This window comes from Lycium ferocissimum, chromosome 7 (assembly GCF_029784015.1).
Source record: "Lycium ferocissimum isolate CSIRO_LF1 chromosome 7, AGI_CSIRO_Lferr_CH_V1, whole genome shotgun sequence".
NCBI lineage: Eukaryota > Viridiplantae > Streptophyta > Magnoliopsida > Solanales > Solanaceae > Lycium > Lycium ferocissimum.
The window spans coordinates 53,831,843-53,849,405 of NC_081348.1; the positions used below are offsets into that span (position 1 = coordinate 53,831,843).

Sequence of the window (17,563 nt, forward strand, 5' to 3'; positions counted from 1 at the left end):
GAGGAGATGAAAGGTTACTTTGATACTCAGAAGAAGAGGGGTGAGTCACTTTCCACCCTAAAGACTGCGTATACTACTCTGGCCAAGGATCACGACGAGCTTCACAAGGACTTCGACACCGAGGTAGCAAAGAACAACTCCCGGGATAAGGTTCATATCCGAGCATGGAGGGGTATCAAGGGGATGTGGACTGCAATGTATCCCGGTACGCCGATTCCTATGGAGGATGATGACGATTCGGAGCAGTACTCGTTCGTGAGTGTGCCTCGGGGTGTTGGTGGTCAGGGTGGACTGGGTGATGATGCCGGCAGCTCAGATGATGATGATGTGACGAGCAAGATGATGGCCTAGAAACTCTCCCTCTTTTATAATGATGTTTTTGGTTGCCCTTGTAGGGCTTTTACTTTTGGACACCCTTTTATTTGGTTTGTTTCGTTTTAGTTGGATGTTTGGACAATCTTTCTTGCTTGGTTTTCGTATTTTGGATTTGTAATAGTGACTAGAATGGTTTTCGCCCTTGTCGGGCTTGTTTTTATCAACTATTGTTGTGAAATCTGTTGGTTTGTTTTTGGTTTTTGCTGAACAGGGGAAGTTTGATGAAATAGGGGAAGGCTGCGTGTGTCCTCGGGTTACGTATTCCTTCGGTCAATCGACCGTTACGACGGTCCCGGCTAGGGCGGTAAGAGAGAGACCGCGGGGAGCCGGCGGTCGGAGGAAGTATGTGATGCGCTACAACAAGGCGGTGGGATATCCGCTATAGCCGTAACGGCGCGCCGCCTAACCGGCCGCCGTGGCGCTCGTGCCCGAAAACGTGTGATGTGATTCTTCGAGTTAACAAAGAACATATCGACCAGGATCTTGATCTTGAAGCGACTTGATGGGTAGAATTCAAGAAACCGATATAACTCAAGTTATATGTCTTGGAATTAGGTGATTCCAAAACAACATGAAAGATTACAATTTGAACTATAAAAATAACTCTTAAATCGTTTAAAACAAGTAAATATTGAGGGTACAACGATGAAAAGAAATTTAGGGTTCTAGGTATGAAATAGAATGAAATTGTTTTCAAGAAACGTGTTCTTGAATAATCAAGAACCAACAAAGTCACCACGTGAAATCAATTAACGTGATAAAGAAACACCACACGCAATTGAAAACAAGGTAAAGACTATCACCACCTTGCTTGGAACCAAAAACAAGGATAAAGAACACTAAATAGAGAAAATAACTCTATTGCAAATTTAGGGTTATTATAAAAACGTGAATTCTGCTATTACATGTCATGCGAACCCTTTACATAGGCCTAGGATCTCTTCTTTATGACTACAAATCCCTATTCTACTCTAGAAAGGAAATAGCTAAAAACAAGAAAAGTAAAATCCCTATTCTATAAGGAAAAGAATAAAAAAAAACTAAATCCTACTAGAACTAGAATAAAAATCCTACTAATGATAGGAAATTAAATCCCTACTATAATATAAATCAAGAAACAAGAAACCTATTTAGAAAAGGATTCAAGAAACAAGAAATCCCATTCTTGAAAGAAATTGATCTTCAAACTTGAGCTTCTTGGACTTTCTTGCTCTTAAATTTCAATCTTGTTCTTCTTGGTTTTCTTGCTCTTTCATCATTCTCCCCTTGTTGAGAAAGACTCATCCTAGAGTCTAAAGGCTCCATAAATGGTGAAAGATTAGCCAAAAAAAAAAAAAAATGGGAACAACCCGTACTCACCAAGCTCTAAGTTGCATTTTTCTAGCTTGTCGTAGAGCTTCATCATGTTGAAAGAAAGCTTTGCATATGGCCGAACTAAATCCCACTTTCTTAGTAGTAACTTAATACCATGATTTCTCAAACATGTCATCATAAGCTGATCTTCAAAATATAAGTCATGATCAAAATTTATTTCCTTTTGACCTTTAGCAGTCTTGAACACTCCCGTGTCTATGTGGTGTTTGCAAGAAACATCTGAGTTAGTGCCGAAAATTTTAAATAAATCAAAATCTTTAAATAAATCAAATTCTCGATGATTTTGTTGCACCCATATTTGACATGATTATAGCCATTAACCTCGATCAAATTAAGATATCTTAAATTTACACATTCTTGCAAAGATTCAACCTTTTGAGGAATAATTCTTGCTCGAACTAGATCATGAATTAAACTCTCATTCATAGACTTCTTTTTCAGCAACTCATTCTCTTTCTCTTTCAAATCTTCATACACTATTGGTCCTATGCAATACACTGCTTTGGTTGGCGTGGAGTAAGAAACAAAATCCATATTCTTTTTGAAATCCCTTAATGGGGGAAACTCAACCTCACAAATGGTTGGATGCTCAAACGGATCCTCATCAAACTTTGGAGGTAAATCCTCAACTTGTGGATCCAATTCATTCTTCTCATTCGTTTGTTGTTCCACATTGATGGGACCAATGATTTGTAATTTGGTCACAAAAGAATCATCAACATACTTGGAGTTTTTAGCAATATCTTTTGGATTCAAGGGAACCAAATTGATTTTTCGCCCATCCTTTGTAAAAGAATAGGTATTACAGTATACATCATATTTAGCACTCCTATCATACAACCATGGTCTTCCAAGTAATAAGTGGCAAGCATCCATCTTTATTACATCACACCAAACAATATCTTTATATATTTTGCCACTAGAAAAAGAAACTAGACATTGACAAGTTACCTCTAAGCCACCACCATTCTCAAATTTTATGCTGTAAGGATATGAATGAGGTTTTGTTGACAAGCCAAGTTTAGAAACCATCACTTCAGAAACAACATTCATATGACTCTCATTATCAATAATCACCGAACATACCTTACCATGTGAGGTACATCTAGTAAGGAAAAGAGATTTCCTTTTTCTTTCATCTTCTTGAACCCAACGTCCTCTTCTTACTTGCATATTATTAGCCATGATACTCCTCAACTGTGCTCTGATACCAAATTGATGTGATCGTGATGTTAACAAAGAACCAATCGACCAGGATCTTATTCTTGAAGCGATTTAATGGGCAGATTCAAGAAACGGACGTAACTCAAGTTATAGGTCTTGGAATTAGGTGATTCCAAAACGACGTGAAAGATTACGATTTGAACTATAAAAATAACTCTTGAATCATTTAAAACAAGTAAATATTGAGGGTACAACGATGGAAAGGAATTTAGGGTTCTAGGTATGAAATAGAACGAATTTTTTTTCAAGAAATGTGTTCTTGAATAATCAAGAACCAACAAAGTCACCACTTGAAATCAATTAACGTGATAAAAAAACACCACACGCAATTGAAAACAAGGTAAAGACTATCACCACCTTGCTTGGAACCAAAAACAAGGATAAAGAACACTAAATAGAGAAAATAACTCTATTGCAAATTTAGGGTTATGATAAAAACAAGAATTTTGCTATTACATGTCATGCGAACCCTTTATATAGGCCTAGGATCTCTTCTTTATGACTACAAATCCCTATTCTACTCTAGAAAGGAAATAGCTAAAAACAAGAAAAATAAAATCCCTATTCTATAAGGAAAATAATAAAGAAAACTAAAATCCTACTAGAACTAGGATAAAAATCCTACTAATGATAGGAAATTAAATCCCTACTATAACATAAATCAAGAAACAAGAAACCTATTTAGAAAAGGATTCAAGAAACAAGAAATCCCATTCTTGAAAGAAATAGATCTTCGAACTTGAGCTTCTTGGACTTTCTTGCTCTTAAATTTCAATCTTGTTCTTCTTGGTTTTCTTGGATTTCTTGGTCTTCTTGCTCTTTCATCACAGTGGCATGCACTTCATGCCCGAATCACTTCCGCAACTAAGAAATTAACCAAGTAGCTCTTCCACACGAACTAGGTCTAATCAGTAACACAACATAATTACATGCTTAGATACCAATTGGAATCGTTTAGATACCAATTGAACCCACCGAGATACCAATTTGACCGAAGATACTCACTGACTCAAAGGGTTACAAAATCCATGATCTTCATTCTCAATCCTTCTTTGTGAACAGAAATGTAGTGTTCCAGGAACATGATTTTCCCTTTCTTCATATGCATTCTGCTGGGACTCCACTATTTCCTGTTCTAGATTTATCCACTAACTCAGATATGTCTCCTTGATCTTTCCCTTTTGAGTCTTCTATACAGGGGGAGTCTTCCTCATCCCAAAACTTTTCATCACCTGTTCCTCAGCAAGAGACTTCTGTTTCTGATCCTCCACCTCCTGAAAATGATCCTTCCTTACCCCCATTGGTTGATCCTACACCCCATTCCCAATCAGTGCAATCTCTTAGACAGTCATCCAGATTCAAACACCCTCCTGCTTGACTTCAAGACTACATTACTCTTGTTCCTTCTCAAAGTCAGTCCTGTGTCTATCCTATGTCTTCCTTTGTCACTTTCTCTCACCTCAACCCTACATATAGACGTGTTTTTGTCTGTTTACTCCTGTATTCCTGAACCTACAACATTCGAAGAGGCTGTTTGTGACCCTAAATGGCTAGATGCTATAAATTTTGAAATTGCTGCTTTGGAGGATAATAATACTTGGTCCATTGTTGACTTACCTCATGGAAAGTCCCCTATTGGGTGCAAGTGGGAGTACAAGGTGAAATACCAAGCTTCATGAGAGGTTGAGAGGTACAAAGCCAGTTGTGGCTAAGGGCTATAGTCAAGGCTGGTTTAGATTATTCAGAAACTTTTTCACCTGTTAATAAGATGGTGACAGCTAGGCCCATTGTTGCTCTTGCTGCTTCTAATCAGTGGATGATTTATCAGATGGATGTGCATAATGCATTCCTCAATGGTGATCTCACCTAAGTTGCGCGGACTCTTCGCTTTTGATGCCACACCCGTCTCGACACGGGATGGGTGTGGATGTGGGTGCGGGATACGTCTCGGATACGGTCAACCAACTTCGGATACTTTGACCGGGGTCCATGGACAAATTTGGGGGGAAATTTGAGATTTTGATTTCTCAAAATGAAAGATACAAAAGATTTAAGAGATGGGAAATGACATAACTTCAATATTATAGTCCTTTTGTCTCATATTCGTTGCTTCATGTTTCAGGCCAAACAGAGAGGAACCAAGAATTCAAGGGGTCGTGTTCCTTATAGCTCTATTTTTATAACTTTGAATTTTCTTAGCCGAATCCTCGCACTTGTGTCCATACCTAGACCCGCACTCCCGAATCTTAAAATTTAGATTTTGCCGAATCCGACATTCAAATCCTTACCCGTATCGGATACCCACACCCGAGTCCGAGCAACTTAGGATCTCACTGAGGAAGTGTATATGCATATTCCAAAAGGGTTTGCCAGACGGGGAAAATCAGAAGGTCTGCAAACTTCATAAATCTTTGTATGGGCTCAAGCAGGCCCCAAGACAGTGGAACAAGAAACTGACTGATGCTCTAGTCCAAATGGGCTTTGTTCAGAGTCATTATGACTATCCATTGTTTACTAAAGAGATCAGGAGCTGAACTGGTGATAATTCTGGTGTACATAGATGATCTTCTGATCACAGGAAATAGTTGTGATCTAGTGTGTCAAGCAAGGGAAGATTTGCAACAAAGATTCAAAATGAAAGATTTTGGTGACTTAAGTTTTTTCTTGGGAATTGAAGTAGCTAGATCCAATAAGGGGATGTGATGTGCCAAAGGAAATATGCACTAGAACTGGTCTCAGAAGCACGGTTAAGTGGAGCAAAACCTGCTGGTACTCCACTTGAAATGAACCAGAAGCTAATCTCTGTAGAGTATGACAAGTGCATCCAAATGATGCTGCTAGTGGTGATGAAGTACCCGAAGAACCTGGTGCCTATCAAAGATTAGTGGGAAGATTGCCATACCCCACCATGACTAGACCTGATTTGGCCTTTGCCGTACAAGTGTTAAGTCAGTTTATGCATTGTCCTAAAATGTCACATACGGAGCCTGCACTCAGAGTGGTAAGATACATCAAGGGAGCTCCTGGTTTGGGGTTGTTTATGCCTGCTGAAAACGCAGATCAGCTGTTTGCCTACTGTGATTCAGATTGGGGTGCCTGTTTGCAAACTAGAAGGTCTGTTACTAGATACTTAGTCAAGTTTGGTGGAGCTTGAATCTCTTGTAAATCAAAGAAACAAGAAACTGTCAAGAAGCTCAGCAGAGGCTGAGTTTAGAAGCACGGCCTCTTGCATTGCTGAATTAACCTGGTTAGTAGGATTGTTTAAAGAAATTGGTGTTCAAATCAAGCTACCTATTGATCTGATGTGTGACAGTAAAGCTGCAATTCTGACTGCTGCAAATCCAATATTTCATGAAAGAAATAAGCACATAGACATAGACCGTCACTTTGTGAGAGAAAGAATTAGTCAAGGAATTGTTAGAACCAATCATGTTCCTACTTACAAAGAGCTTAGGAAGAGCTCAACATGAATATTTGCTGAACAAACTGGGAATACAATCAGCTTGAGGGAGTGTTGAGAGATTGACAGTTAGTTACAAGCTGATGTAACCACAGTTAAGTTAGAAGTTAACCCAGGCTGTTAGAGTGAGTTAGTTACTAAGCTAGTCTGTTAAATGACAGCTGTAAGATAGCTGTCAGATTATTGAGATGTATAAATGTGTGAGGTAGTTATAGACTTATAACTTGATCAATTCTAATTCAATAGAACATATTTTCATACACAGATTTCTCTCTAGCTTCCTCTTCAAGCTACTGTCCAGATTATCTCTTTCGTAGCATCAAGCTTATCCATGGCTGTTAACATCTAATTCCCTATAAGATAAATTTATGAGAATACAACAACCACAACAACAACATACCCAGTGAAATCCCACAATGTGGGGTCTGGGGAAGGTAAAGTGTACGCAGACCTTACCCCTATCTCAGAAGATAGGGAGGCTGTTTCCGGAAGACCCTCGGCTCAAGATAAATTTATGAGAATATGGAATTTTAACTTACCAGTAAAGTATCCACGTTCATGAATATCATCACCAAACAAATTATTTTCCAATAAAGACGCTTTCCTCCCAAACATCTAATCAACTGTATTATACTATGTAACTCCTTTGGACATTTCATCCTAATCTTCAATTGAAATGATTGAAACACTAAGGCCAATCTTCAAAGAAGAAGAAGACGAACAAAAAGAAAATTAAATTCCATTAATGAACCCGTACTCCTTACAACATTAGATCCAGAATCTAAACATTCGCCAATTAAGTATTGCATCAAGATTCAGAATAACAGAACATAGGTAACGCTGCAACTAACCTATCAGTAAATTCAGAAAGTGATGTTGGCCTTAGAACTAGGATCCTTCCAGCCATCTGCAACATCAAGGGGAAAATCCTCACTAAGCTCTTCAAAATGCTATATCCAGAAAACATTAAAGGGTGCATCAGTATCTGTCAAAAGGTTTTACTATACTACATGCTCTGACATAGTTGACTTTCAAAACTAAAAAATGTCCAACTCTTTAATATTTTTCCCCTTCCCTCATCATTTTGTTTTAGAGACACAGTGAGTTAAGACATCCGGACATGCTTGAACATGGAAGAAACGCGTTTATACAGATCTGCAAGTCAATAATTCAAGGAAAAAAGTCAAACTTAGAAAATGGTCATGATTATCGTTGCACCAAGTTATAGAAGATACAGGAGATCTAGAACTTGCATCCTACCATGACGATTTCATGGCTTGCTTTCAGAATGAAGTTAGTCAAAGGGGAGAATAAAATTATTTGGGAAAGGGAATCCAGTCGCAAATAATTGATCGTAGACTTGTTAATAATATAAAACCGCTCTGGCAAGCAATTCATAGACTTCGGAAATTGGTCTATGAAAGAAAGCACTAGACAATATGCTGCATACCTCCTGTGCCATCCCTTCGGTGTGGAATACTTCCGGGAAGCTATTATATCCTATTTCTATCATCCTGGGGAGACACTTCAAAAATAGATAGGTCATCATTTCCACCTATAACACAGCAACCTCAGTACCAAAAGCCTGAAAGTTACCTCTTTGAGCTAAATTTGGATTCTGTATCAATATAAATTACAGAACCATCTAAGCCACCATAACTAGAAGGAAGAGAAGCTAACAAGGAAAGCTTCAAGCAGAACTGCAATTTAAGACAGAATACGTCAATAAAAAATATGCCAAAGGCAACACAAACAGTTTAAATATATGCAAATGTATCAATATATATACTCCAATTGGCATTTCTTTTCAGCTTGCAATCACAACAAATAGAACCGAAGAAACTCCAAGCAATCCGAAGTTCCAGCCAGCTAACAAATAAAAAGAAGACCAGAAACCAAGCTTTTTTGAGGTTAGAAACAGATAATCATGCCTGAGTTTTACCAATGCCTGCTGGACCCACTAGCTCTGTCACAATGCCAAAAGGAATTCCACCACATAGAGCATTGTCCAGACCTTTTAGACAAGTTGGAAGATGGCCAGCCATGTTTTCATTTTGTCGACGCTGTTCCAGCAATGACAGTGCCTAAGTCACAGAACAGCAGGGGGGAAAAGTGAATTTGCATCTCTTTTTGAAGAAATCAACCATAGATTCTGCCTTTATAAACCTACAGTTTGGTATGGAGGGCATGTAAATTCACTGATGTGTGCTACCGCTGATGTTACTACAGCTAAATCCACATCAAGCAATTCCATCAACTCAAATTCTGTCAATGAGAATACATCCTGAGACAATACAACAAATATAAATTAATGGAAACACATGAAAGCAATGTGTCAAGAAGTTAATAAGGTCCAAAAAAGGAACATAAAATGATTCACTCACTTTCAGTGTTCCAAACTTCCAGGTGAAATTTACGCCAAGTTACTAATTATGAGGAAAAGCAAACACATATGCACACTTGAAAGATGAAAGCAACAATCAGCAATCTATCTAAAGATTAGTTCCAGTATTTACCCTTCATTAAGGTTTCTCCTCACCCTATCCTGGTGTTTGTCGATATAACGATACAAAAGCTTGGGGGAAAAGGGGAAAAGGGCAGCCCAGTGCATGAAGCATCCCGCGTTAGCAGGGGCCGGGGAAGGGCCGCACCCTAAGGAGTATGATGTAGACAGTCTACCTTAATGCAAGAATTAGTGGTTGCTTCCATGGCTCGAACCCGTGACCTATAGGTCACACGGAGACAACTTTACATTGTGGGAAAATGCTCCAACAACCTTAAAAAAAAAAAAAAAAAAAAATTGTTTGATCTCATTCCGCACTCAGCATAGATGGTTCCACGCGTGCATTAGATAATTTCTCAGTGCTTATCAGGGCATTTGAACAGATTCATAAAAATTTCATTTGGTTTAGCCGCAAAAAGGCTCTGAAAACATTCTCTTTCATTGAAATATTTGATTGCTTTAAGATTGCATAAAATGTTTTCTTATTGACATATTTAACACCTAAGTTATCAAATCAATAAACATTCAAAATAAAAGCATCAGTAGCTTTTACTTCAATTACCTCTACGAATACTCAATACCTAATATAGTGTTCCCACTTCCCATATTCCACTACTTATTGCCATAACAGGCCCCAAAATCCTCCCTCAACTTTACAATCTTATGAATTTCAAGAAAACACCAAAACATTGAATTTAAATAAATGAGCTCTTTTATTCAATAAAATTACAAGTGAAAAATAATTTCTAGTTTAAAAAGGCAAAAACTACTCATTGGGTGTTATCATTTCACCTCAACATGAGTTAATAGACCTTTTACACGGGGTCGTTTGGTAGCTGGTTTGGAGGTGAGTTATGCAGGTATTAGATTTTGCACAAGTAATACCACGTTTGGTAGCTGGTTAGGAGGTAAGTTATTCATGTATAAAATTAATAAGTATTTGGTTTGCAAATTTAGAAACCCCCCATGAGTAATACATGTATAAGTTATGAGGGAATCTATGTATTATTTTATGCAAGATAGAAGGTGGAATAACTTATACATGAATAACTAAACCCTACATAACTAATCATTGTATTACTAATACTTGCATTTAACTCTAACCAGCTACCAAACGACCCCTTTTAGAAATATCAATCTTCAAACATAATTCCCTTTCTCTAGTACTATCTGAGTGTTTCTTTTACTACGTTATCCTATTATCTTGCTGCTATTACAGCTTATTATTACTATTCATTATTCCTGATGCTTTTTCATCTCTCCTTGAGCCAGGAGTCTATTGGAAACAGCCTCTCTATCAGTCAAAAGGTAACCGTCAAAAGGTAAGGGTAAGGTCTGCGTACACTCTACCCTCCCTGGACCCCACCTGGTGTGATTGTACTGGCTATGCTGATGTTGTTGTTGTAAACATAATATGTAACTATACATTTCCTATGTAAATTTGAAGAACCCAAGAACTAAAACAGACTGAATAATTGAAATGCTAAAGATTGAAGAATTTTAAAGGCAGTATGATTCTTACATTTGACAAATGTGCATTATATTGGCATATGTAAAATTAGTAAAGAGAAACAAAAAATATAAAAAAAATATAAAAAGGGCTAAAAGATAAAAGAGACCTTGGCAATAATAAGGTTACGAGCAGCAAAAATGTTGGCTATAGATTTGGGAAGACCCATTTCGCTAAGGAGCTTGTTTGCCATCTAGCCTTCACTCTCTCTACATCACCATTGCTCTATGCTTATGTTAATTCCTTTTTTTTTTTCCCCCCTCTAATTGTCTAATATTTTTTTTCCTTCTCTTTTGTAATAAAGGGTCAATTATAACCCTTCACTTTAGTTTATTGGCTAACTTTACCTCAATTAGGTAAAGTAATCAAATATATCCCTACCATTAACAAAGTTTTAAAAATACCCCTCATTTCTAACATATTTTCAATAAACAAGTCTAGTCATTGGAATTGGGTGACATGAACGCCACATGCCATTTAACTTATTCTATGTGGTACCTACGTGGCAATTTTTAAAAAAACAATCTAGAAAATTAATTTTTCTAAAAACAAATTTGTTAAAAATGGCTTTTATTAAAAATCTGAATTTTATTTTATTTTATAAAACTCGCTTCTCAAAAAAAAAATCTGGAAAATTGGATTTTTTTATTAAAAAAACTAAAAATGATTTTTTTCAAAACCAGTTTTTTAAAATTAATCCAGATTTTAAAAAACATTAGGACACTTTTTAAGTAGAATTTTTTTTTTTTTTTACAGTTTTCCAATTTTAAAAAAATTATTTTTCAGATTTTTTAACTAAAATATCCAATTTTCGAGAATATATTTTAAAAAAAAAGGGTTTTATTAAAACAAAAAAGTTTCAGATTTTTAATAAAAGCCATTTTTTCATATTTGTTTTAAAAAAAATCAATTTTCTAGATTGTTTAATAGAAAATTGCCACATAGGCACCATATAGAATAAGTTAAATGCCATGTGGTGTTCATGTCACCTAATTCCAATGACTAGACTTGCTTATGTGGGAATATGTTAGAAATGAGGAATATTTTTGAAACTTTGCTAACGTTTGGGGTATATTTGGCCCCAACTTGTAATGGGAGGGGTATATTTGACTACTTTGGCTAACGAAGGGCAAAGTTAGCCAATAAACTAAAATAGAGGGGTATATTTGACCCTTTTCCCTTTCTTTTTTGAACTACTATTTTTGTAAAAATAGGTGGAGAATGTTACCCTCCATTCCAATTTTATCTCAGATCGTTTGATTGAGTGGCTTAAAAAGAAATAAATTTTCGGGAATAGGGGCAAATATACCTCTCCGATTTAGAGCTGATATGCCCCTCGTTAAGAAAAGGGTAACTTACATAAATCACTGCCAAGAGCTTTTAACAATCCGTAGCTACATTTTATGTATTTACATTTCGTAGCTAGTTTAGGGCAACTCGATGTATTTGAGTGTATTTAAATACTGTTCAGTTGTATCCAACCTTATTCAATGTCGCGTCTATCTGAACGTATTTGAATACATGCAACCTTAATTTCTTTGAATACATGTGTATTACAAAATTATTGGGTTCCAGTGCATTTAAAGACGGAGCTGTGCATTTTAGTGTATTTATATATTAATCTATCCTTTTGTTGTGGCTGTATTTGAATGTATTCGAGCTCCGATCAGCAAGGTGGCCGCCTGACGTCGCAAGGTTGAATGTATTAATTTGAATGTGTCCGGACAGACGAATACACTGACTCAGATCTGAGGAAAAAACAATCAAATACATTTAAGAATCGAATGAAAATTAGTCAAATACATCTAGTTTTGCCCAAAAATACAATCAAATACATCTAGTTTTCCAAAAAAATCTCCTTTAGAATACATAAATACTACATTAAAAAATGCACAATACACTCACGTACACTCAAGTCGGGCCTCGAGATCGTCGGAAAATACACCAAACCCGGCGGAAATACAAATAGAGATCTAATTTTCAAAAAAATACAGAAGTGTTAACGAGATATTTTCGATTTTACACCAAATCCATATCGTCGGAAAATACACCAAATCTAGAAACTATGATATGAGATCGTCGAAAAATATACCAAATCTAGATTTGAGATCGTTGAAAAATAAACCAAATCCAGATCTGAGAAAAAGCCATGAATTCCGGCATTACCGGCGGCTAAACTATGATATGAGATCGTCTAAAATACACCAAATCCAGATCTAAGAAAAAAATCATGGATTCCAACATTACCAGCGGCTACGACTGCCGCCTTAGATGCGGCGGTGCAACGGAAAGAGAGGGGTGAGAGACAGCGGAGAAGAGAGACTGAACAGAGAGAAGAAACGGAGAGAGAGAGATAGAGGCGAGAGAGAAGAGAGAGGCGTGAGGAAGAATCTTGATAAAGTGGAATAACTCTATGTATTTGGTATAGCTACGATATGTAAGTTAGAAAATCACTGTAGCTATGAAATAGAAATAAATTAAATAGTAGTTATTATCAATAAATACCTCTTAGAGGTAACTATGGCAAGTAAATTTTCCTAAAAAAAGTGGCTCACATATACTCTCGCCGTCTAACAAATAGAGCATAATTTCCCTTTTCGTTAACAGAATCATATTACTGAATTATTAAATCATTTGACTTGTTTTTTAATTTAAGAAGTGGCACATGACTTTTAAAAATAACTCTCACTCATTAATATTTTTACCCCTCCAGACTCGACCCACCAGTAAAAAAAAAACCTCACTCCCTCTTTGAGGAGTAACTATTATAAATTATTTCATTAAGAGTGAAATAAAATATAAAATTATTTTTTCTAATATAAAAAATGTATTATAAATCTTAAGTAGATTGAGCCATAATTGAAATGTCGTTCTTCTTGAAATCTCACTTAAAATTACAATTGGAGAAAAAACTCGACTGGTTTACCTCAAAATCTAAAGTTCACGACATGGAAAGGTAACTTCTAAGCTTAAGACTAATTAATAATTATGATAATTGAATTATGGATGATCGAGCTAGAGTTTAATCCAAGATATGGAATTGGGAATTTTGGATTCTCAAAATCCATAATTAGTCGTGTGTAATGAGATTGAATGGATAAACACTCAAAGGGTGACGAAATTGAATTGAAAATACAATGAATTTGATGAAATTGAATGTTAATACAAGAAGTGACATGAAAATGGAGTAATGCAATAGGTGTGATGAAATTACTTGTTGGTTGCTCGATGTAACAAAAAGCATATTGTCCATCACAAACATTTGGACTTGGAGATTATTATTGGTGAACATATCAGCATTCTTATGGGTTTCAACCATGATGGGAGCAACGAGGTTTGAAAATAGAAAAAAAAAAAAAAAAGGTTATTTTTTCTGTCTTATCTATTTCATTCATATACTATGACACATAAGCATACAATTGAACGAGAATCTACATGCAAGGATAAGTGGATAGTTATTGTTGATCACAAGTGAAAAAACTACATGCATAAAATATATCCTCGATGAGACTGAAATTGAATTAAAAATCACCCAAAGTTCCTAAGGCAACGTTTTATATACAGTCAGAACTCGCTATAACGGCACCCGCATATAAGAGCACATTTCTATAATAGTCAAGTTTTTTCGGAATCGATGTTTAGTGTTATATTTTACTTCTGTATAACTGTTACGGTTCACTTTTACGCGAGACATAAAAGCTACTAAGATGTTGTGAACTCTATTGAATTTTTGGGCCACCTAATTTTATAAAGGAAATTAGGAAAACCAAGTTTAAAAGGGTTTATCAAACAAGTGAAAAACACTTTTAGAACCAGAGTTCGAGGTAAGGGTTTTGGGGATCTCCTAGAGAAAGTTTTTAGCACCCTAGTATTAAGGATCCGTAGAATACGGTTGACCTTCGAGCTTCAATGTGTGATTAATTGTGATCATTTGCTAAAATGTTTTCTTTCTTGCAAAATTTGTCATATGAATATCATAACTCCATCTTTTTGGCAAAAAATATTTCTTTAAGGAAGAAGAGTTGGTTTCTTTTAAAAATGTTCTAAGGGGGTTAAAATCAGTTCATTTCTGGACCAAAACACACTTAAGATTTTCTCTTAAGTAGAGTCCTACTAACTTGGTCCTAATGTCATGATTTGATCCTTATAAGTTTATATACATATATAATAAAATAAATGCAGTATATCTCCCTTGAAAAAAAATAGAGTAGATTGCATATAAGTGTAAATGAAGAAAAAGTTTTACTTGTTTTGTCTTAGCTCATTTTATGGTCAACCAATATCCTTCCAAAGCCGTCTTACTCCGAACTAGGATGCAAACATATCTCCTCTTGTTTTATTGCCTTAAGGTCTGGGCTTTTGGCCTAAAAAGTTGAAAATAACCTTAAGTTAATGAGTTTGAAAGTCTATGTTACACTTATTTTTTGAAATCTGTTTTGTCTTACTTTTCATCCAAAATTAACCCAAGTTTGCTAATCTTTATGAATGAAAGGCCCAAAATCCATTCGAGTTCATGTACAACAGAATCCATTTTTTCTTTCCTTTTCGGCCCAAAACAGTTTCATCTTGAATCCCTTAAACTCGTTATACTACTAATTTCAGATTTTTTTTATTACTTGAAATGCTTGCAAAAATTCTCATGTTTACTAATTACATGCGATTATTAGCTTAGCACGTGTTTGGTTTTTATAAAATCATTTGAAAGCTTCTTCCTAATCTCTATTCGGGATTTCCTAAGTCCTAACAAATAAGGGTTTCAATATGTTTACAAGTGTTGTTTACATATACAACTAATATAAAAATAATATACACATATATAATAATGAAATAGGAGAGGGTTTAGGCTAGTGGGCCTACCTAAGCTCACCAGTTGACAATTTTTACCCATGGTTGGGCCTTCAATCATCTTCTTTTGGTTTCAGACTCGATTAAGAAAAGAGGTTGGGCCTCTAGCCCAACAAGTTTTAAAACCAGAAGAGGCGGCCTGTGTGGCCCATGACGAAGTCCCATGCAAACAAAGAGGGGAGAAGGAAAAATACGGTTAGAGGATATTTATACTTAATTTCTAAATTAAATAAAACTTAAGTGAAAAATAAATGCCAATCACGTGTACAAGTGTATATATGATAAGTATATTCATTATGATTTACCAAGTGAATAAAAGGAACAAAGGCCCAAGCAAATGAAATAAAAAGAATATGCAGACATGCCCAAACTGAATAGCATGCAAGGGGGAAAGGCCCAATATTGACAATAACACGAATCAGTTAAAGGGGGAAATAGGCCCGGTTTAGTGACAAAGTAGTGGCAGACCCAGCAGTCTCATATTAACACATTAAGCTAGAGATTCCTACTCAAACAACACTGATATACACGATATATACATGTACCTTCCTATATGCTTCTAAGTGTATACACCCTATATATACATTGTACATATTTACACATCAGGACCACTAAAGCCCAGAATACAAAATAGATTGATACCAAATGTAGGAACATGCCCAATAAGATACACACATAGGAAGAGTTAGGCCTAAACCCTCACCACAAAGTATACAAGACAGATTTATAAGTTTAACTAAATGATATGCAAGGTATACACCCTTTATACACATCAAAGTGTATACAAAACATGTCTACTTTGTATATTTTGCATATATCAAAGATAGCAACAACTCAAAACAAGGCTAAGGATAGCAGTAGATATGAAATAATGCAGGTTAAGCATGTATCAGCTATATATGACTCATGTTTGATGCATTTGATCCCTATTGATGTTTATAACATAAAATTCTTTCTTGTAAAGAACCCATTTCGGTACTCAGGGTCGGTCGATAACCCACAGTGGAAGGCATTCTACCCAATAAGGCCAATACTTCGGATCCTGCTTGGACGAAACGGAATATATTGTCAATAAATAGAAGTACGTATTGCGCATTAACATCTCGGAAATATTCCGCCATAGTTAGAGGGGCTCAAACCAACTCTCATACGAGCTCCCGGCGGTTCATTCATCCGACCGTAAACTAGGGCCACCTTTGATTACGCAAAATTTTCTTTATTAATCACTCTGCATTCTTTCATTTCCATGTAAAGATCATTTCCTTCCCGAGTACATGTTTTATGTCAACAATTAATCCATAGATTTGCAATTCTTGACTTCAAATTAAACAAAAAGCAAGCACAGGACAAGTTTCTTTCAATAACTACCAAGATAATTCCTATATCAACCCCATAATATGAGACAAATCAGTAAAGCATGGAAAGATAGAAGAGATGGAGAAGAGAAGCTACTAACACACTTATGGTCATGCTAAATCAAAACTGGAGTCAGCATGTTCAGGTCCTTAAACTAAACATCAGATTAATATTCATTTAGTGAACAAACTGCAGAATTCTATCATACCAACACATGTAAAGGGATTATAAGAAAGTTGAGGGGTTTACAGTATGGGAAGACTGATTTCACACCTATCATGGACAAAGTCAAACCACACCAATAAACAAGTATTCAAAACATGAAGGAAGGTTAAAATCATTTAAGAGGAAAGCTTTTGACATATAATGAGACCAAACCAAACTTAAGACATGCACATCAAACCTCAAAGGGATCAATAAGATAAAGCAGGCCAAAGTTAACTCAAGATATGCATACAAAATCTCATAAGGTAAGAACAGGGTGTCACGACCCAACCGGAGGGCCATGACGGGCACCCGGTGCTAACCCACCCGGGCACCTCTTATCGTACATTCACATTTATATCTAGGTGAGCCACATGGCTTACTCATACATACATCAATAGTGCTAATCTCGTTGGGCAACTATGCATTTATATCATCATCAATAACAATGCCCATATCCATATACACAAGCCGATGAGGCTATCAAAATGATATACAAAATATGAGCCGACAAGGCTACAAGGCATCTAACCACACACAACTGTCTACGAGCCTCTAAGGAGAGTAGGTGACATAGTATAGGCGGGACAGGACCCCGCCATGCCCATATGTATGTATACAAAAGAATAATACCCAAAAGCTGTAGCTCCGGATGAAATGGAGCTCCTCTATGCAGTCACTGAATAAGAAATCTATGGATCAAGCCTGTCTC

At 36.2% G+C, this 17,563-nt stretch overlaps 1 protein-coding gene across 5 annotated transcripts in view; it reads right to left on the reverse strand.

Moving 5' to 3' along the window:
- Positions 1-10,714, reverse strand: part of LOC132065670 (DNA repair protein RAD51 homolog 2) — a 28,328-nt gene extending 17,614 nt beyond the window's left edge. For 3 of the 5 annotated variants that reach the window (XM_059459167.1, XM_059459168.1, XM_059459169.1), the window contains exons 1-6: positions 10,556-10,711; positions 8,604-8,717; positions 8,365-8,517; positions 8,030-8,133; positions 7,884-7,947; positions 7,285-7,340 (exon numbers count right to left, since the gene is read on the reverse strand). In XM_059459167.1, coding sequence (XP_059315150.1) covers positions 7,285-7,340; positions 7,884-7,947; positions 8,030-8,133; positions 8,365-8,517; positions 8,604-8,717; positions 10,556-10,639 — 575 coding nt within the window. In that variant the 5' untranslated portion in view covers positions 10,640-10,711. Of the gene's footprint in view, positions 1-7,284; positions 7,341-7,883; positions 7,948-8,029; positions 8,134-8,364; positions 8,518-8,603; positions 8,718-8,817; positions 9,212-10,555 lie in introns of those variants that run through there. The other 2 variants (XR_009416768.1, XM_059459170.1) reach the window with 2 other exon arrangements.
- Between the last annotated feature and the right edge of the window lie 6,849 nt (positions 10,715-17,563).